Here is a 22,029-nt window from a genome sequence, read left to right as displayed (position 1 = left end):
CGCTGTAATTATAGCGCTACCTTTCCACGAAACAAACATCAAGTTGGACACAGCGGTGTGAGAAATCCTCTCCTATTTTTAAACATCGAAGCTTCCAAATGAACTAGAAGAGTTGCTAGTGCGCATGTATGACAGTTGAAGGGTCTCATTCCTACATTCTATAGACGATGGTAGGAGTGGAGAGTGAGGTAAGGCAACGAATGAATCCAAGCCTGCATGGAAATGCAGGCTGCGGGATGCCGTCCATTGCGGCTTGATTCAGGTGTTGAGTTTGTCGACGTAATATGGGGCACTTGGAGAGACCACGAGACGGCGATAGAAAAAATCACGCCTGGTGTGGTAACTATGTCAATCAAATGGAACCAGGGTATTTGATGAGATAATCTGATTGACGCCGACGAAGTTGTTTGCAGCTATTCGTCTGAAGAATCCCATTTAGTTCACATCTGGTGTGCTGGTCACAGATGATGTCTGACTAAACAGCTTGACTCCCTCTCTCCCCAACTAACCAAAGACACAATTAGTGAATTTCACTTCGTTCTTCGGGATTCTTTTCTTTCATTACTGATGTCTCCAATAACAAAAAGCCTGGTTATCTATACAAGGCGGGCTTTAAACCCAATAGTGTCAAATGCCAGAGGTTATTATCATTGTTTGCAATGATGACAAGAAGCCATCAGCCACAACAGCAAAAAACACAGTCATTAATACATGACGGTATTGAAACTCAATAACGATAGCTTTCTTTTACGTCTCACTCCAGCCAGGTCTTGTGTTCATCTGGATACGGTACTCCCAACAAGTCTAACAGCCTTGCCTCAGAAGAAGATTTATTGCTAGCTCTCACGGCAGTCTTAAAACGATCGTATGATACCTTAGCACCACACACTTGGAACGCGCTTGTAATGATTCGAGGGCCAAAAGAGATGTACCGCAAGAATTTACCCTTCTTCGGATCAATTTGCAGCCTTAGGAACTTCCACCGCCCTGTGCCATGTTATCGACATTCTATCTTCTAGCTCAGTTAACTCATCAAGGGCCGGGCCTCAACTGTAATCGGCATTCAATCAGGTCTCCACCGCTTAGCTTGAGTTGGCATCAAGTCCCGTGTCAACCGAATTTACGTGAAAACCTGTGGGCAGAGTATTTTGTTCGAACACTCGAGAGATCGGTAGCTGGAACATGCCACCTGCCGAATGCAGCTGTTGGTAGTGGTTCAAGCTGTTCACTCTTCGATGCCAATACATGCCATTAATCCGCTCTTTGAATGAGCCCAACGTGTTTGAAATTTATTTCCAGAGCTTTGTAGACCAATCACGCCATGTTATCTGGTATGAGATGAAATTAGTTGAAATTGGATTAAAGGAACTACGTTGCGATATTCGTCGGGGATCCTCGGTTGGGCTCATTGTCTTTTGGTGACAGACGGACTTCTAGAATTCACTTCAATCTCCTCAGCTTACAACTAGGGAGCTCTTAAGCAACCAGATCATGTGTTGTTCGGCTCTATGCGCTTTCCAGGGACTGTTCTTAGCTCACGAAGCAAGATGTGGTCCATGACTACCTCCTCAGTAACTCCTTGTGAACATCTCGCAGCTCAATGACTACGTGGTTGATGAAATATGCTTAATACACTTAGAAAACTGACTGGAGACTTCAGAGAGTATTTTATAATGCTCCATCGCATCGGCAGAAGTTGCATGCTATCTCAAACGACGTCATTAGGCGATCGACACCAACGAGAAATCGGCCAAGTGATCGCCATAATATCGCATCTCATGAATGTCAAATCACGACGGATCTGTGACCAAGCCTTCGAAGTGACTCACTAACGACATCTTCATGGCTAGGCAAATATAGAAAGCCCATGAGCTGATCCTATGACGATAGGTCCTATGGTCCTGTTCCAGAAACCTTCCGTCAAAGCCATATCAGTAGCAGATGGTTCTTCCAGAATTTCTCAAGTGTGAGTTTCAAAAGATTAGAATAGTGTGTATGCGAAATTAACTACATGAACGTACTTGTGCGCTCAAAGATTCAGTTGCTTTAGCATTGCTCGAGCGTGTTGATCTCCCACTCTCATACTTTACCCAGAACGAGGCAACATGATGAATTATTGCTGCAACAGGGCGTTTATCATCTGCCTTAACTAGACCACCACGCTTAAGAATAACATCTCTACCTGTCAAGAAACGTGGCCTTCACATCGAGCCAGACTTATGGAGTTATCATGGTTTGTTAAATCGGCAGCTAACCCCTTCATCGACCATCACCAGCCAGCCCTATTACGATGCCTGACTGTTCTTGTGCAGCCCACAATCCCGGGTCGCCAATAACCAACGGCGTATATATACTGTGCTATATTCCAGAATGCTTCATCTTGGTTTGAAAGGCTCTTCACCCCTGTCAACTATCTTCAGCCGACAACACCAACCACGTCAGCACGGTAGTCTTCCAGGTCGACGTTTTGATAGCGCTCTCTCTCTCGAGTGGATACTGTTGTTTCGCCGTCATTGTGTTTAGCTGCATGCTTGATCTTACGGCTTGTAACCGTCTTTTGGGGACGTGGTTTAGAAGAAGAATGAAATCGGTTCTGTTGACATGATTCCGAACTCTCAAGCACATCTGCCTGTTTTCTTCAGTGTCACCCTTTCCCATTGTGGCCCAGCCAGCTCAGCTTTCGGGAGTCTTACGGTCTGAGCAACTCGTGTGTTGATCAATCCGGCTCTCTGCCCGGCCTCCTTTCTTCGCCCAGCAGACTTTTATCGCCAAATCGAATGCCTATGCAACATCAGGCAGTTCGTCGAGAGTCTACCACTTAGCATCGAATGGAGCAAATCTTGAACATTATACATACCATGGAGCCGTTTTCAACACCATCGAGTAAGGACCATAGGATGATGCCATTGATCACCAAGAGGGCGGTCAGCCTTGGCAGTTCCTAGGAACAATGTTGGAACTAATCCACCTTCAAGACATGTTAATTTACCACATACAGTCCGCGTAGAAACAGGGAACCACGGAGGCATCATTGAGTGCCCTTTTCTATTATTCGTAATGCTCATGATCCTACCGCCGTGTCTGATCACAATCGACAGTAAGAGATGTATCGTCGATCAAGGATCAAGGATTGCGGGAGAGTGATTCCGGAAGTCTACTCAGGCCATGGGATAGCTCGTAAGGACCAATAAAACCATAAGGACCTAATGGCGAGCCTTGTTGTGAAGCACTAGCCTCTATTGACAAACTCCACCATTCTCTACTATTGGTCTCTCTCCATATGGCTTCATCATGTTCGGGAACATAACCCAATATTGACGAACTAGGGCCAAAAGCCACAGCTTCTGGCTACAGAATCTTAAATGTCTTTGTCTTTGGCTATTCCTTGGGTTAAACAATAAACAAGACCCCGGGACACCCGCACCGGTCTCGAACATATTCAGCACTTCCTAACAATAACATTGTGACTACTCTCCTTTGTCTTATCTTCTGGCTTGTTCAGAGCTCATATTCTTAAATTCATGCGCTCAATGAGAAGGGCTGCGTCTACATCCGCACCTACTGTTCATGAATAAAGGAATGCTTCGCTAGCGAGCTTAAGCGACGCTATCAGCAGCCGCTCAAAATGATGGTCAGGAGGCAAAGTTGGACCGACAGGGCTATATAAGAGCTCATCATATCTCGGGGTCGATTTATACATCAAGTCAAAGAAGAGGAGGAGCTGTGTCCTGCCTGACTGGTTTTGTTAGTCGACGGGGCGACGGTAGCAGCAGTTGTGCGATCCTCCCCTTATTGAAAACTTCAATTGAACACCGAACAGCATGACTTGTCCAGAGGCTAACTCCCTAAATCGTCCAGGAGATCCGCTTTACACGGGAGAAGCGAAGAGATCCAGGCCGCTGCCACCAGGTAGTTCATATTTAACAAGAATGACACCAAAGATTTCAGTGTGATCCTTCATCTTGTGGCAGACAGAAATATGATTGAAACAACAACACCAAAACTCTCATTTAGTTGTATCTCCACAACCTTCAAAATCATTATGATGGCCCTGCGCATTGTCTCAGACGACGGACATATCCTACCACCAACCAGATTCGAAGTTACGTGCTCATGGTCCTACCACGGCATAACTGTGGGAAAGAAGCTCACAGAGCCTGTTCTTTTTACGTCCAAAAAGCTTGAAACGACCTATCCTTTAAACAGCTAGAATGCTAGGCGTCCAGGATGATAATGCAGGCCGCCAAGCAGTACCATAATGCAGGATAAAAAATTCTAGCATGAGCCGCTGAGTACCACAGAAAACCCGCGCTTTGGTGCTCATGTAAACCTATGAGACACCACCCACCAGAATACGATTCATAGTTACATCAAAAGAAGAGCAAGCCGTCGGGTGAACGTTGATTGCATTTACAGTCCCGCCTCTTCTGTCTAAAAGCAAGAGAGATTGCTGTCGGGATAAGGTCGGTATTGAGAGATCCCGGGACAACGCTCCGGAAAGAAGTCAGCCTCCATTCGTGGCAGGCTTTGATTTCCAAGGACTAGCTGCCAGCGTGCTGACCGAATCTCAGTTACAAGGCAACTAGGCGGCTCAAAACATCGCTTGCGTGAAGTCCTGAATGTCTTTGACCTGGGACTGGGTGGGGAGATAATATTCGAGTTTATGCCACCCCATATCGCCGGGATGTTCGAGATTCTAATATGATCTGTGATAATTTATAAATGCCTATGCGTGGAATATTTGCATAGTCTGGCTGGCCACCATTGTTTATTATGAGGTAGATAGTACCTCAGAGTTAAACCGCTCGCCTCTGCCACTATACCTGTAAAAAGCAGCTTCACACAAATACTGGCCTTGGGTAGAAAAGGTAACTCAAGCAGAGCGTAGTAAAGCCCAAACCTTCGGGATCACAGTCTCGATGGTCGTGTGTTTATCCCGTATGGCACTATGATTCGGCTATGAGAGTACCATAGACTATGGTGACACTATGGGTCATGGTCTTACTATAGTGCAGAAGTGGATATTATATTGTGGAACCATAGTCCATGGTGCAGGCATGACATATGATGTGACCACGGGCGATGGAAGGAATACCACAGTCCGGAATATAACTTTCGCTTGGGCCACGATATAGAAAATAAATATCATTAAGGGAAGTCTCAGTCGTGAATGAAAGACTATAAACGGCGTCTGAAACCGAGCATATTCTTAAATATTCACAAAACGGACGTTTATGATAGACTGTGTCTTGATGAGAGGGCCGCCTTTGACTGAATGGAGTCTCGACTGGCGTGATGGAATGGTAATAATGGCAGAGTTGCCTGAAAACCCGTCTTACTGGGCCAAGTTTCTCTTACTTTGCTAAGACTCTCGCCCATTATAAAGAGAGGAGGAATTATTGAACAAGAAGGGATGAACGGAAGATTTGACCTGCTTTTTCTCGCTCTGTACTATTATGCAGATGCATGTGAGATAATTACGCAGGGCCACTTAAGCCCTCAAGTATGTTCACTCACAGCCAAACCCAACGGGCGTGTCCGCCATGCTCGCTCAACTCCAATGATCAACCAACTCCAAAGCGTACATAGTTACGGGCAAAGTGTTCAGACATGCTGGTTACTGCCCCTGGCCATGACCTAGACATTCCGGCCCTCTCCAGCAATCTTCCGCTCAATCCAGTCCTTCATGTCGCCAAAGTCTTCCTCCATTGCCTCGATGGTACGGTCAAGACCAAACTTGAAGAACATGTTGGCCGTGGACGACAGATTCACCTTCTTCTTCATCTCGTCCAAGTCCCTAGAAAGATTTTCGGATTCCTGCTTTAGTCGAGCAGCGTTGTTGTCGGCCGTCTCAATAGACTTGCTGAGCTTTTCCAGACACTGAGTGCGGGCCGCGGTGTCCTTTTCAGCCTTCTCAAAATCTTCCTTGGAAGTTTTGATCTTTGCTTCCATCTTTTGGATCACCGCCGTCAAGTCATCACCAATGACCCCAGAGTGCGACTGTTGTAGACTCAGAAGCTGGGCTAGGGCAGCTGCTTCCTTCGTCTGGTCCTCCTTGGTCGCCTTGAGACGAGCTTCGGCTGATTTCTTGAGCCCCTGCTCGGTGACTTGTTGGCCTCGGGCACCCGACGCCTCTTCCATCGCCTCTTGGTATCGCATGTCTATCGAGTCCCACTGGACTCTCAAATTCTCCGAGAGGGTTGCAAAATGGGTAGCCTTCTTGCCCAGCCACGTGGTGAAGCTATCCATGATCTATTCGCGCCACGGGGTTAATGTGTGTTGATGACATGGAGAGAGCCACGAACCTGTCCATCTTCGGGGGTGGTTTTAAATCCGCATCCGGGCTGAAACTTGTTCAACTTGGTGATACCATTGAGTATCCTCTGGCGCTTTGCGGCTGACGGGGAAGTCACAGAAAGAGAATGCTTTCTGGTCATGGCCATACCAGAGTTGACCTGCTTCTCCATTGACTCAGCGGTACCGTTGTTGCCGATAGGTCGGATCGGGGTTTGGGGATCGAGGGTTTGATCATCAGCATTCTTTCCGACCTGTTTCCCAATGGGTTCATCGTGGGCGCCGACATGATGCTCCTCGTCGCCTTCCTCATGCTCCTGATGACCGTCAACGATCAGCCCAGCCTCAACACCGGGAGGAGATATCACAGATTTGTCACCCGACGACGTGTCATCCGCAGCTGTGTCCTCTCCAGGACTGGTATTTCCATCCTCGTTCTCATCCTTGTCGCTAGGCTCAGGCGACCCAGTTATGGCGCGATCGATCTTCTCAGCCACCCAAGTCTTGGTAGCTACGATGTCAACCTTCATGAGCTTGTTGACTCGATCGGCACGCTCGTGCAAACCCGCCAGGCGCTGAAGCTCGCCACGAACTTGGTTGATGGTGACGGTGCCGCGAGCGAGGTTGACCAGGGCTCTAAGGTCCTCGAGAAGGTTGATGCCCCAAGTTAGTGGCTCAAACCCTTCAGCGATGTCCCAAGGATATTTGCCGCATATGGATTTTATCTGCCCAGCCAAAGCGACGCCCTTCTTGGGAAGTCGGGCGAGCTCCTGGGCATTCACATCGTCCCCAGCAGTCTGCCTTCGCTTCTTCGGACCCGGCGTGGGCATGTTGGATCGGTCGGTCGGTGATGAACGGTTCGATCGGCTGGATGGTCGGAACGACTGTGGGGCAGGAGATGCGCGATCGGCGACAAGGAGAGTTGATGTATCATGAAGATGAAGATTCAATAATGGGATTGGTATGCGGCGCCGATGATCTTGCGACCGAGAGTCTAATGCGATGGTGAAGGAGAGAAGTGGGAGGCAGGCAGCAATTTGCGGGGGAATGGTAGTTAGGTAAACAAAGAAAAACAAGCAAACAAAGAACAAACGGCCACGGAAAAATACGAAATTCCGGGCGCTCTATCTCTGTGTAACATTCGCATTCACAGCGTTTGAGCGCCAGTAATTGAGGCGTAGATTGAAGGCATTTCGAACGATATTTCAACGTGTTTTCGTTGTCATGATTGAGGTCTCGCTCAAAGTGGACGGACCCATCCAAGGCCTTGACATAGTGGGTGACGTCCCCCGCATTTGGCCACCAACTAGCGGATTTAACTCATAGTGGCATGTTGATTGTTGGCCGTAATGGGAGATCTAATTGGCCTCAAATATCATTCTCTCAGTCCAGCGGTATTGATTTTCCTCCGTCATGATATTGCTCTTCTCCCTAGGTAATGCAGGTGATGACTCTCGCCTGACGCCAACCATGATCACACCCCTCCCCCCACATCAGTCGCTCGAACCATGGACCAAGGTGAGCAGGCACATATTTTATGGCACTCGTCCGTGGCGCCGACAGACTAGGCGGAGATGTAAATGCCTTCCTCCATTTTGGATTCCATGACTTCTTCATCCTTTGAATTGAGCTGCCGTGACAGCTCATGATATGGTCCCCTCATGAGGGGCTAAGTTCCAAGGTACGTGCTTATATGGTATGATGGACCAGCTCTTCTGCGGTTAGTATGGCTGTCACAAAAGCAGTGCAAAACAAAAATTGACGGCAGATCGATATTAGTTCAAGTCATTCTTCAAATATAACTTCGATCTCCTGGCTCAGTTAACCCATCAACTCAACAGACATTCATCACATGACCAGTCCTCCCCTCATGGCCGTGGGTCATGACGGGGCCACGCCTCGGATATATCAGGCTTTTCTCAAGCATTGGTGAAAAAGACAATACGCTAGAGAAAAGCAACTCAAACTTAACCTAGGGTTTCAATCTCACAAGTCAAACAAAGCGTGAGAGAGCAACCATTCTTCAATCATCTAGTCTCATCCCAGCATTCTTGACCACCCATCCATGAGATCGCTATTCAGCCCGATTCTAAGAGAACCAAGGGTCCTCAAAAAAGCTCTCGTAGGTCTCATGATATTGGAACTGGCCATGGCGGCGAGACATATAAATGACACGCTCGGCCGGCCACAAAGCCAACTCGGCGTTGTATTCTCTGATATAATCCTCAATTATCGACCGTAGTATGCTCAAGAATCGTGTTTCCTATGTTTCGCTATCAAAACGGCAAAACCATCTCTCGTTTATTCGTACCTATTGGCGTTTAACCCCTAACTCGGCCACCAGGACATGGCCAGCTCCCAACCCAGAGTTAGGGTGGGCGATATTCTTGGCTAGCAAGATACCGGTATTGACTTGAGGCTCGCTTGCGTCCCCAAAAAGCTCTCCTGGGTCGCTTGGGTCGACTCAGTTTGTTAGTTGCACTCAAGAATGAGCTTAAAGACTCTTGGTAATGACTCACAATCAAAGACTCGAACTTCATGCATCGTCTCAAGGTCTGCCAAATTAAATCTGGGCATATCCTCAATTCTATCCGAGCTAGCCTTGCTTGGATTCATGCGTCGCAACGCTTCCTAATCAAGGGACACGCCCATGGTTTTGTTGTTCACAGCCTCCACGAGCTTGTCAATGACCAATGCAGCTCCATTACTAGCAGCCGATCAAAGATCTGCCATGCTAATACCATCGGAGTCGGTTTCCTCTAAGGTCGAAGCGCGGGGGAAGGCCCGTCAGTTGGTCCCGTAGCCTCCAAGGGTCGGATCTTGGGGTGGGCCACAGATTTAACTCCGGGGATGGTAGCCCACCAATGTGCTGTAAGTCGGCATACCGCGCCATCTCGCCCCCCATGCCTGTCCCGTGAGCGGGGCAATTGTACTGGAGATACCGCTAAGGAATACCGTACGAGACCACCCAGGAGGACATGGAGTCTCCTTGGCCTGTAACATAAGAGTCCCAGCTCTTGAGGTTCATGTTGAAATGGGCGAAATAGAATAACAAAAAGCAAGCGTTATGATGGGCGGAGAACGTGACCGGGCAAATGAGTTGGTTGGAAAGCACACTCCTGACGCTGGGAAACGCTGCTTTGATGTATTCATCCCTGTGCTAAGGGATCTTTCTTGACCATAAAGTAGTGTCTGCCATAAATCACCAACAATCTTACTCTTTGATGATATATCATATCCCATTGGGTGCAGCGTCCGCAAAAGTTCGGGAGTCAGTCACCTGCAATCTCACAAAGGGTATTGCTCTTGACGTCGCGGCGGCCTGTTCTAAAGCCATCTTCCGACAGGGCCCAGGTGGTACTTTGCATACAGGCATCTTTCTCTCACCCGCTAGGAATGGGATAATGCATAGTAACAACTGAACAGTGGGCGGGGCAACGGAGTTAGGGTTTACTCATGATGAAAAATGATCGCCGTCTGGGCGACCGCGAAAAGGAGGAGACTGGTATTAAACGGGAGCTATATCGAGGCATATTGACAGTACTATAGTTTTCCAATAGTTCTAGGTGGCTGCTGCAGATAATACATGGCCGGAAATGATATGTCAACATTTGTCGTAATGGAAGAGAACATGGGACTTGTCTTTAAGATTGGTTGGACAACTCTTTGATCTAGAAGTCACCCCCTGTCTGCCACTGCTCTGAACAGACAAAGAACATCGAAGCGGACGCAAACGTAGGTCTGAACGCGTCATTTTTTCTTGGGCTTGATCATTTCGCTTCCTATTCAGGGAAAAAGAACCAATTTTAAACCTTTGTCCATCAGACATAAGAGGCAATAATCCGCAAACAGGGCCACGTCATCAGTAGATGTGAGGACTAGCAAAGCCGGGCTCATGATGTCGCCCTCTTGGCACTAATTCGGGGGCCAGGCGAGCTGCGTGACCGATGTCCGGGCCTCTGGGGCAGACCCGGGGCTGGGGCCGGGGCCGGGGAGAGGTGGGGCCATACTTATCTTATCTGTTCCCTGCGGCTGACTACTGTGGCATTCTTGGCTGTACCCCTGGTAAAACCACCGCTATCACGTGCCTCCTCACACGACCTCATGAGGGCTCGGACAAGATTGAGTGGCACCTTCACCTCCTATCATCGGGACTTCGAGTTCTGACAAGATCTCTGGGGTCTCAGTCAGCTTCCCGAGATGGCTACATTGCGACTGAACGGAATGATAGCAAGGAAAACTGGCCCAGAGCTATGGTGTTTACATAAGAGAGAGTACAATAACCGTAATATGCACCCCGTGGAAAAAGAAATAACAGGAAGAAGGTAAGTAAAAGAATTACTTTACTTTTAAAGAGTTTTTATATCTTATGAATGTTATTTATAATATGGCATTGCTAATTAAAAGCTTAACATATATAATAAGCAAGTAGGACAGTCAAGCAAGTGGGACAGAAATCTTATACCTCTAAGACTAAAACCGCAATAAAAATACGATAAGCTATTTAATTAATTAAAACTAATTGCTATACTCTTCCCTAGATATCTCAATCACTACCTGATATGTCCTTGCATTATGCCCGGACTTGCCGCAGATACTATAACGCCTAATACCCGGTCGCGCTGACCTTCCTTGACCACTACTCCGCGATAATTCTGCCACTACCTAAGTATCTATATCCATTTAATCAATTGCCTGCCTACCTTCCTTTACTATCATTACTCCTCTTTTCTAGAGTCGGGTCCTTTTTGCCCTCCGGCGCCGGCTTAGTATCTCATTTGCCTATTTAAGTTCTTTGACCCTAGCCTCGAGTAAGGCAACCTTATGCATAACTATCGTTATTCCCTTAGAAAAAGACCATATAGCTTCTAGAATTGACTCTGGGGAGCTACTTTTATGCCTTATAACTCGTCTCTTAAGGTATTCGGACTGAGATTGAGCCTTAAGCATAGTCTTTGGGGTCTTTGAGACCCAAGGGGTCGATAGTTTAGCCTCCTCCTTAGGCGGCGTTGGAGTCCGTAACTACATATTAAGCTTCGAGACTATACTTTCTGGGTTAAGAGGAATAAGCCTGGCCCCTCTGAAGGCTGACTTGATATTCTTTTCCGTCATGGTGGCCTGAAATGCGGCATAGAAGGCCAGAAAGAACTCGGTCTTTGAAACGTGGGTTATAAAGCATCTGATTAGATGCTCTATTTCTTGACCATAAGCCTTCTTTAGTAGCCCAAAGCACCCGACGTTAAGTGGCTAAAGCAGGTGAGAGGAATGAGGTGGCATACAAAGCCGGATGATCTTCTTCTCCTCGCAATATCTCTCGAATTCGATGGACTGGTGACTTTCATGGCCATCGAGGATCAGGAGATGATAGCGATTATTTAATCGCTTAGCTATGCACCGGTCAAAGTGCTTGAGCCACTTGAGACCGGTCTCGTTATCAGTCCAGCCATTTTAGGTCCTTACAATAGCCCAATCACCCGGGAGGTTGCTATCTTGGTACCAATTGGCGAGGTGATATTCGCCTGCGCTAATGATAAACGGCTGGATCGCCTGGCCTTCCGCATTGATCGCCTGGATGACTATAATCCATTCCCGGTTTCTAGGCTGCACTAATTTCGGCTTTGAACGCCTTTCTAAACCTATGACGACTATTCTGCTTGCAATTATGCCCATAAGAAAGCCAGTCTCATCAAAGTTATAGAGATCATCTAATCGGATCCTATACTTCGCGATTATATTCCCCACGAGGCGAAACTAATTACGGATAACCGTTAGATCTTCGCATTTAGCTCTCTAGTAGTCATATTTCCGAAAGAAACGCGTCTTAAGCTCTAGGTATCGCCTAACGAAGTTTAAAGCCCAACGCACGCTAACTAGTGACGCGTCGCGGTCGATAAGTAATTAATTAGCTATTTCTTTTATACCACGTAGCCGGGGGGGAAATCCTCGTGAATCTAGGTCGAGAATAAACTAAATAAGGATCTATTCCTCTAGATCTGATAGTTTGCGTGATTTAGGGATAATATCAAGTCGAGCTTAAATGCCATTCTGTCGCCGACGTAGCCTATGCTCAGAGACCCGGTAGGTCCCTGCAGCGCGTCGGATGTTTAGCTTAGGGTTATTTTGAAGGGCCTAAAGGGCAAGAAGGGTTCTAGCCTCTATATTCGAGTCTAACATATTTGGTGGTTGGGAATCAATTGATCAAATGGAAAGTTAGATATAAGAGGGAAAAGTGCGACGCTCACTTGTCTGCGACGCTCGCTTATTATGTACGTTATAGTAAGTGCAAAATATAGAACAGGAAGAGTAGTAATTACAATAGTAATAACCTAAATTAAGAGTAACATATATAATAAGCATGCGTCGCATGCAAGTATGCGTCGCACTTTTCTTATACCTTTAAGATAAAAATCATAATAAAAATACTATAAACTATTTCATTAATTAAAATTACTCGCTATACTCTTCCCTAGATATCTTAATTACTACCTAATATATTCTTGCATTATAACTAGGCTTACCGTAGATACTATAATACCGAACTCCCGGTCGCGCTAACCTCCCTTGACCACCACTCCTCGACGATTTAGCCATTACCTACGCATTAATATCCATTTGATTAATTACTTGCCTTCCTTCCTCTATTATTATTACCCCTCTTTTCTATAGTTAGGTCCTTTTTGCCCTCTGGCGCCGGCTTAGTATCTCATTTGCCTATTTAAGTTCTTTGACCCTAGCCTCGAGTAAGGCAACCTTATGTATAACTATTATTGTTCCCTTAGAAGAAGACTATATAGCTTCTAGAATTAACTCTAGGGAGCTACTTTTATGCCTTTTTACTTACCTCTCGAGGTAATCTAACTAAGATTAAGCCTTAAGTATAGTCTTTGGGGTCTTTAAGACCCAAGGGGTCGACGGTTTAGCTACCTCCTTAGGCGGCGTTAGAGTCTATAGCTACACATTAAGCTTCGAGACTATACTTTCTAGGTCAAGAGGAATAAGCCTGGCTCCTCTGAAGGCTAACTTGATATTTTTTTCTATTATAGTGGCCTAAAATGCAGCGTAGAAGGCCAGAAAGAACTCAGTCTTTAAAACATGGGTTATAGAGCATTTAATTAGAAGCTCTATTTCTTAACCATAAGTATTCTTAAGCACGCTAAAGCACCCGATATTAAGTGGCTAAAGTAGATGAGACGAATGAGGTGGTATATAAAGCCTGATAATCTTCTTCTCCTCGCAATATCTCTCGAATTCGATAGAGTAGTGACTTTCGTGGCCATCGAGGATTAGAAGACGATAGCGACTATTTGATCGCTTAGCTATGCACTAATCAAAGTGCTTAAGCCACTCGAGCCCGGTCTCGTTATCGGTCCAGCCATTTTAGGTCGTCGCAATAGCCTAATCGCCCGGGAGGTTACTTTCTCGGTACTAGTTGGCGAGGTGATATTGGCCCGCACCGATGATGAACGGCGGGATCGCTTAGCCATCCGCATTAATCGCCTGGATGACCGTAATCCATTCTCGGTTTCTAGGCTGCACTAATTTTGGCTTTCCACGCCTTTCTATGCCTATAATAATTATTCCGCTCTGAATCATGCCTATCATAAAGCTAGTCTTATTAACGTTATAGATATTATCTAATCAGATGCTATACTTCGCGATTATATTCGCTATAAGCATAAACTAGTTATAGATAATAGCTAGATCTTCGCACTTAGCTCTCTAGTAGTTATATTTCTAAAAAAAACGCATCTTAAGCTCTAGGTATTATCTAACGAAGTTATAAGCCCAACGCGTGCCGACTAGTGGCGCGTCGCGGTCGGCAAATAATTAATCAGCCATTTCTTTTATACTACGTAGTCAGGGGGGAAATCCTCGTGAGTCTAGGTCGAGAATGAAGTAAATAATAATCTATTCCTCAACATCAGATAGTCGACGCGATTAGGGGATCCAATCATATCGCGATTGAATGCTATTCTGCCGGCGACGTAGCCTATGCTCGGAGATCCTATAGAGGTTTGCAGCGCGTCGGATGCTTAGTTTTAGGTTATTCTGAAGTGCTTAAAGAGCAAGAAGAGTTTTAGCCTCAGTATTTAGGTCTAATATATTTAATAGTTAAAGAATTAATTAATTAAATGAAAAGTTAGGTATAGGAGGGAAAAGTGCGACGCATACTTGCATGCGACGCATGCTTATCATGTACGTTAGTTAATCAAACTTTTTAGATTATTATGTCTTCTATTTCAATATTCACGCAGTCTAGTCTAATAAGACTTACTAAACTTTCATCCGCCTTTAGATAATAAGTGGCATCCTTTGTGTATATTCTCTACTGTGTTGATCTTACTAGTTCTCCGAGATAGATATAATATTAACAAAAGGGATATAGCGCAGATAAAGCTTTTAGTAGCGCCGCCATGATAGAAACTCCCTCATTGCTCCAGAATATCACTAGAACCACCCAAGCTTTTCTATACAACTACCTTAAAAGTGTGGCATCGATTGGACCTCAGGCTTCTGGTATTAAGATGAGCTATGTACACGCGTTCGGGGAGTCAGGTAGGTCCGGTTGCCTGATTCTTAGCAATGATGAAAAAGAAGAGATCATAAGCCCGATTATTTCGGTCTACGCAGTGCAAAATTAAGGATAGATTCTTTAGATAGATTCTTTACACACGTGGAATCAATACCATAGACGCGGGCATTGTCAACACGGGGGAGCTTTGCAACGACGGAGAAAGTCTAGCGTAAAGCTTCAAGTCGAACAATGTTTACACCGGTCTTGTTCTACGGGAAGGGGATTGTTGACCACATCTACATACTCAACTGAGAGATAGTATACTCCCTCCAGTAAGAGATGCCTGCTATCAAGGCACCAGGTCCAGCTAGGCTCAATGTAGCGAGTGAAGCCAACCCCCCAACAACAGCCTGCCTTGTTCCCACATATCCGAGTGATCGCAATTCCCATGCAGTATATAGCGAGTATACAAGACCTGAAGCTGCACTGATGAAACCAATGTTCGCAGCAGCGGGCAATACTTGGGAGAGACCTGACTGGGTCCATCTTCTAAAGACATGCTCGGCCGCAGCGGATGCGAGTTTCGTGGCAACTGGAATAGCGACGCAGAGGGTGAAAGTAGTGCCGTAAGCGAGCTTGAGAGGAGCTATATCATCATTCTTGTAGAATTGAATCTCAGACTCGGTGGCAAAGTCAAGGGGCTTGTCGACCTTGTCTTGAGCATCCTCATGTGCAGTGGTCTTGTTTTTCGTGGCACGGACTGTACTAAGTCCTTTGGTAAAGGCCACACAAAGTAGTGGGAATGCTCGCCAAACATTACCGACATGGCTCCTGATCTCTGTATCTGGAATGGGTAATAGCCCTGCCACTGTTGGCGCGATGTAGCCGAGGGTGACAGCTGGAATGATGGACTGAGCAACGATGGGGTCGACTGGTCTGGCTGTGGTAGACTGGGTTGAGAAAAGGACAGATGAAAGGCAGAAGAGAGGAAGCACTGAGGTTGGTCCAGATATGGTGTATATGAGCGAGTAGGCCCTTGTCCTTTTTCACGTCAGTTACTGGACCACGCTCATATGATCAGAGGGATTCAAACCAAGATAGGGGGTTGAGGGAATTTCCATTTCGGGAACCCTCGATGAGCCACGTGGAGAGAGTCGGGATCAGATTGGAGACAAGGCTTTCCCTTGGGCCCTGTCCTGTCAACTTGACCAACATGCCTCCAGCGCCCCATTGCTGAAGGGTGCTGAAGATGACTCCTGTCCCAGCACCAATGTTGTTCTTTCCAAGGGCGATGCATACCAACGCCCCAAGGCTGCTGGATGCCAGCACCCATGGCACTCTGCTAAGGAGGCCACCCTTAATGGGCTTTGATGGCAGTTCGTCTTCAAACGGGACGAAGTGAGGTCGCTGTGGGACAGGAATACCTTCGATCCTAGGAGCGGCGGCGCAAATTGGGACCACGACGTCGGCAAAGGCGGTTGGGCCAAAAAGGGGAAGGATACGCTTCAGCAGCTGAGGGGCAAGTGGGAATCGCTGGCTAACCATCATTTGAAGCATGTGCGCTTGTTGAACCAGGCGCTTAGAACGTTCGTAACGGAGGGTATGAACTTCTGCGAGTGCGGTTTCGACTTGAGTAGCAGAGAGACCTTGAGGAGTCGACCTCAATTGCCGCACAAGAGCATTCACTAATAGAGCTGCGGACTCTATTGCCCCATTACCGCCTTGACCAGAAGCTGGATCGATCTAAGATAACGCGCTATTAGCCAAAGTGTAATGGGTGCATGCGTGCCAATATTTACCTTGTGAGCCGAATCGCCTATCGTGATGATACGCTTGTAGTGCCAGCGATCAAAGACGTATTCCTCAAGTGGAACTAGCGTCGACATAATTTTCTTATCGTAGAGGTCGCCAAAGGTCAAGTCCTCTGTGACAGGGTCATCGCGGCGCGCCCCTACCAGTACTTCTTCATCGGCCTTTGAGTATTTCGGAATATGCCGGCCATACTTTGTCTCGGGGAGACCGTCGAACAGGAACCAGTAGACACGATCTTTTGGAGCCGCTATGACCAGATAGGCGTGATCTTGCCCCAACACCATCTGTTGACTTCGGCTGCCGTAGCAAGAGGGCTTGTTCGAGATTCCAAATACACACCTAGTGGAGACCGGCACCTCTTGGTAATAACATGTCAACTATAAACAGACAGCATATGCAGCAATACGTATGTGAGTTTTCATCCTCGGAGAAGTACCCAGGGCTCTGTTCCTTTCCAAGACGCCACATTTCGTCCCTCACTGCGCTATGAATACCATCGGCACCCACAACAATGTCCCCCTCGTACATGGAACCATCCTGGGTATAGGCCTGAGCCCCTTCCTCGGTCAATTGAAGGCGAGAAACTCGTTTCTTGGTCAAGACTCGATCTTTGTGCTTGAGATTGTTGAACAAAACTTGAAGAAGCATCTGTCGGTCGATGAAGATTGAGGGATATCCGACTCTACCGTTGTGATTAGTCAAGTGGCCGGCGATAATTGCACCCAGAGATTGTTGCTACCTCTTCTCGAAATGGACTGATAAGCTGGTCTCGGAGCTGACAGTGAGCGGAACGCCGTCGGGTCCTCGCATGCTGCCAAGGGTGTAGCGGCACTCTCCCGCAATGTCAAGGATGGGCTCAAAGCACCCTAGTTGGTCGAGAATACGGAAGCCGTTGGGGAGGATGCCGATGCTGGCACCGACTTGGGGCGCTATATGTGGGTAGGCTTCGAGAAGGACGTAGTCTATATCGAATTGCTCCAGCATGTTGGCCACCGACAGGCCAGCAACACTGCCTCCCACGATGATGACTTTGAACCCCATGATTTTGAATGCGTCCAATGGTTGTTGGTAGGTAGTTTGATCAACATTGCCAATCAGCCTGCCAGAGGTCGGTATTATACCTAGCAAGTCGCAATATTACAAAGCGGCACTTGGCGGCTTCTCAAAATACCGGATTGCCTAAATTGGGCATGCTCCAATTTAGTTACAACGTTGAAATGCAAGGGGTTTGCACTAACTACCCCTGGTCAACATTAAGCTTCCATGCTTCCACGCCGAGACGGCATCGGAAGATATTTTCATCACCGATTGATACCCACATCCTTGTGGAGATAAGCCAAACCCTCCTTCAAGATCAACCATCCTTGGCGCAGTTGCCGCAAATCGCAATGTAGATCATTGGCCAGAATGGTTAGCAACCCTCACCACAGCCAGTTGACCACTCGCTACGGGACTGGACGCATCCCGTGTCGCCGACGACAGAAATGTTATCCTAATGCGTATCGGAGTCTGAAACGTGTCCGCGCCGGAAGACTAAGTGGCCTCGTGCTGCCAGGGGGTGGTCTCAGATGGACATGTGGCCATAAGTTATGCCCTATAATGATCTTCCCTACCGGATAAAAGTTTATCATGAAGTGATTTCTTCAAGTTCAGCATCTATTAATAGTTATATTGTTGATTATTAAGGGCAAGGGTTTTACTCGCAGACGTCCTTAAACACGATACATTGTTCATGTCACGATTTGGAAGTAAACACCAACTATCGCCTAACAGCCAGCTGTGGTCTCTATAATGAGCTACGAATTCTTACTTTGAAATATACTCTTCTGTCTTTTACCATATCTCTCGGGCCCAACATTCATTCACCACAGTAGCATGATCTATTACTTCTCATCTTAGCTTCCACTCATATCCCTAAACCTATATCATCAATACGCCACATAACGTCCCATTTGATCCATCATCAGGACTATATTGAAGTCACAATTTGCTTCCGACATCCTAGATTTGCTTCTTCCATCTCGCCAGTATCTTCCTGGCCGTGGCCGTTGCTGAAACCTCTTGATGGGGCTGTAACAGACACCTCTCTCATGTGCCCTTGATGACACTGCCAAAAGACAGCCATCAGCTAGTCAAAAGAAGAAGAAAGCACACAATTGTTGACACACAACTGCCTTGAAACCCATTTTCAAAGATGTGCCAACCCTATATCGCGTACCATGCGCTCCTTGCGATGGCATATCACTTCTGTATAGCTTCTGGTCAGCCAAGCCGCGGCCGTGGTTGCGAAGGGGGATTGTGGGAGTATTCTCTTTGCTGTTTCAATATCTTTTTTCTAGACGAGCCTGGCGTAGTTCTTTTGAGATGATGGAGGGCTATAGAGGAACCAGAAACTATGATCGAATGTTTCAGGTTAAGCGAAGTTCAGGCACACGGCACGTTGTCGGCACTATGAGAACTTCCCATAGTTCAGAACATATTTTGCCACTCACTTCTAATCAACAGCTCAAAATCTGCTGCAGGTGTTGGCTCTTTTCCTGCTAGGCTGGGTACTCCATGTTAGCTGTTGGTAGCCTGACAGCAGACCACCAGGGAGGCCAAATCTCAAATTGTTCTACCTGGGTAGTGAAACATGACCTGGCCATGCAAACCTCTACCAAAACCAAATACGGACAAGGACCAGATTTTATATGGCCAGTATATGTATTCATTTGAGGACAAAGCTGAGATGCGCTGGACAGCGGCAAAACCAATGCATTGGGACTCTGATTGGATCTTTAAACAACCCGCGAGCCGCTTCGTTCCTGTCCTAAAGGCGCAGATCCGTCGCCTGTCATTGAGTCCAATCTGAATCATCAGACTGTGTCGCCCTTGTCGCCCTTGGCTATCTGAGTTCGACAAGGTGCGTTCAGAGTCCTCTCTTAAGTCGACAGACCAACTGACACCAGGGAATAATAATCGACAACTAGGCAGAAGGTAACACCGGCTCGCTTTAAGGCAGCTCCGGGATAGCATTTCTATGGACCACGGGATTTGGAAAGCCCATGGGCTGACGCATTGTCCACAGCCCTCCAAGCTTCAGGGACAAGAAATCTCAAACAAAAGCGTAGAGCTGCGAGTGAGAAGGCACTTCCAAGACTACAGTCAGGCTCAAAATTGATGATATATGAGGGCCGGACACATGCCGTAATTAGGTAAATGCAGAAGACCATTCTTCCTAGTCTTTGATTTAGATTCTTGGTCTTCATAGAAGGTCACCCGATACCACCAACTGACGTATCGCTGGCCAGTTGGGAGGACCCCTCAGTTTCTGAACAGCTCCGTGACGTCATGTCCTCGGTCGATGACTGTCCTGTCTTCACAAACGAAATTGTTGACTGCTACCTAACTATGCAAGACCAAGTATAACTTAAGTAGTAGTTCTGTTCAGCGGCAGCAGAACATAACTGCCGAATTTCCCTCCGAAATGAATAACATGAGTTCCGTTGTTGCGTGTCGCGGATGTTTTCGTCCGTTGGGCAGCTACAAATTCAGGGTTCGATATGGTGCCACCCAGCAGTTTTAATGCTGGGCTTGTCCCTGGAGCAAAGGTTCCGTTATCGCTGGGAACATGCGCGCTGGCAACCCCGAGCCCCATATCCAAGGTCGATGGCGAGAAGGTTGTGGGCGAGATGGTGAGGACTATCTGTTCCCCCGGGTGGAACCGCAAGGCTGTTGGCCATAGACCAATATCAACAGGAACTATCTGGCCAGGGCTCAGTAAGTCCTCCCTCTCGTGCAGGAGGTATGGTTCAGCTGGTGTTGAGCGACTCATGTCTAGTGCCCTGCGGGAAACGCGGATATTGCCTCGCGCCACGGGCTCAGTGCTTTCCGCACTCCCTAAATGCGGGAAGGCGTTGTCATCTGCGTCTCTCTTCTCAACCTTGATGGCCAACTCCATATCGTCCGAGCCCTTGGCCCCTACCCAGAGTCGGACTCTGATGTAACCAATGATCTCAACCAGTTCTGGGACCTTGTAGGAGAATGTCACGCCAGTCGTGTTAGCTTCAATCTCATAGGAAACAGAACCCTGCCTGTGTGCCGGTTTCCCTGCAAGAGAGTTGTTGGGGTGGAGGAAAAAAGGCCGCGACTTCAATCCCGGCACAGGCCAATCCTTGACGACACGGTCCACGGTGTTAGTAGAACCTGGATTAAGAACCTGGGTTAAGAACCGAGATTCTGACCCGAGGTGTCTTCTCCCAGCCGTTCTGTTCACCGTTGAGGTATCTATCAAAAAACATGCGTAGCTCCTCCGTGTGTTCCTGCTGGTAAAAGTCCGGCCACTCGTGTGAGTTGCGTACTCGAAGCCACTTGTTCTTGGATAGAATATTGTGGAAACCGTCAAAGGTCCCGTGAGTATGCACCAGGTTCGTGTTGCTCGCCACAACGTATGCGGGAATAGTGATGTTGCTCAACTGCGGGGTCCAATTCTTCCAGTACTTGTTGTAAAATGTGCCGTTGAGGTACATCCTCGGAGAATCTTCCACATAGTTGTTGCCGGAGAAAGTGATGATGATGGCTTCCTCAAAGCCCAGGTTTCCGATGCCCAGCGAAGTGGCTGCTGCACGCACGATACTGTTGCCCCTTCCCATGGGGCGATTGCGGCCAGGTGTGGAGGCTTCGACGCTGCAATATGCCATTGGGGTATGGCGAGGAATGAATTTCCAGCCATGCCAATCTTCCCAGAACTCCATGGCTGAGCAGCTGCCCATTCGATGAAGCCGTATCCATCTTCAGCAAGTTGGCGACCCCAGTAGGGTATGTTACCCTTAGACGCATACGCGCCGCGGACGTCGGGATTAACGACTGCATATCCCTGGGAGACCCAGTAGGCCGGGTCAGGGGCTTCAAACTTCTGTAGCTCAGACACATGGGAAAGGGGGACATTGGATCGGTTCGTGAGGTCGTCGAGCCATTGCCCTCCCACCTGCTTCCCATATGGACTCCAGGCTACCACGGCTGGAACCCGTTGGTCCCCCACGGGTCGAAATACATCGGTATAGATTGTGATTCCATCTCGAAGGGTGACAGGAACATCCCGTTCAAACAGGATGTCACTGCTCAAGGGTTTGGCCCCCTCCCTGCGCACGGTACCCTTCCTGAGAATGACACTCTCTTGCTTGAATCCTGTGTAGCGAGCTCTTGGAGCATCGGTGGGTAGAAGGCGGCGCATATATACTGGATAGGCACCATCGCCATGGATGCGTATAGCACCTTGCACGACATCTGGCTCTGTGGGTTGGAGGAGGGAGACACCCAGGGCCAGGCCAGTGCTGCCTAAGACGGCGGGTAGGGTGATGGTAGAAGAAAAATTGGATAATTTCATTGCTCCTGTATTCGGAGGCTGTCTGCTCGAATGATGGTAGATG

General features: G+C 47.6%; 3 protein-coding genes across 3 annotated transcripts; all 3 read right to left on the bottom strand.

Annotated features, from left to right (window-relative positions):
* Window positions 1-5,637: 5,637 nt before the first annotated feature.
* On the bottom strand, window positions 5,638-7,124 carry LRP88_02227 (uncharacterized protein; the record flags this gene model as incomplete). The annotated part of the gene is made up of 2 exons (XM_083238895.1): window positions 5,638-6,252; window positions 6,306-7,124. 2 exons carry the CDS (start codon window positions 7,122-7,124, stop codon window positions 5,638-5,640), a joined length of 1,434 nt encoding a protein of 477 aa, XP_083105490.1.
* A 7,981-nt stretch (window positions 7,125-15,105) lies between these two features.
* Window positions 15,106-17,662, bottom strand: LRP88_02226 (FAD-dependent oxidoreductase; the record flags this gene model as incomplete). Its single annotated transcript, XM_083238894.1, has 5 exons — window positions 15,106-15,850; window positions 15,903-16,552; window positions 16,609-16,960; window positions 17,028-17,303; window positions 17,361-17,662. The coding sequence occupies 5 exons, from the start codon at window positions 17,660-17,662 to the stop codon at window positions 15,106-15,108; spliced, it is 2,325 nt and encodes a 774-aa protein (XP_083105489.1).
* A 3,149-nt stretch (window positions 17,663-20,811) lies between these two features.
* On the bottom strand, window positions 20,812-21,986 carry LRP88_02225 (uncharacterized protein; the record flags this gene model as incomplete). The annotated part of the gene is made up of 2 exons (XM_083238893.1): window positions 20,812-21,221; window positions 21,428-21,986. 2 exons carry the CDS (start codon window positions 21,984-21,986, stop codon window positions 20,812-20,814), a joined length of 969 nt encoding a protein of 322 aa, XP_083105488.1.
* Window positions 21,987-22,029: the final 43 nt, after the last annotated feature.

The sequence above is a fragment of the Fusarium phalaenopsidis genome, assembly GCF_050370095.1.
Source record: "Fusarium phalaenopsidis strain FUZ10S chromosome Unknown contig_32284, whole genome shotgun sequence".
NCBI classification, from domain to species: domain Eukaryota; kingdom Fungi; phylum Ascomycota; class Sordariomycetes; order Hypocreales; family Nectriaceae; genus Fusarium; species Fusarium phalaenopsidis.
The sequence above is the reverse complement of the archived record's forward strand: the minus strand, read 5'-3'. Positions and strand labels throughout refer to the sequence as shown.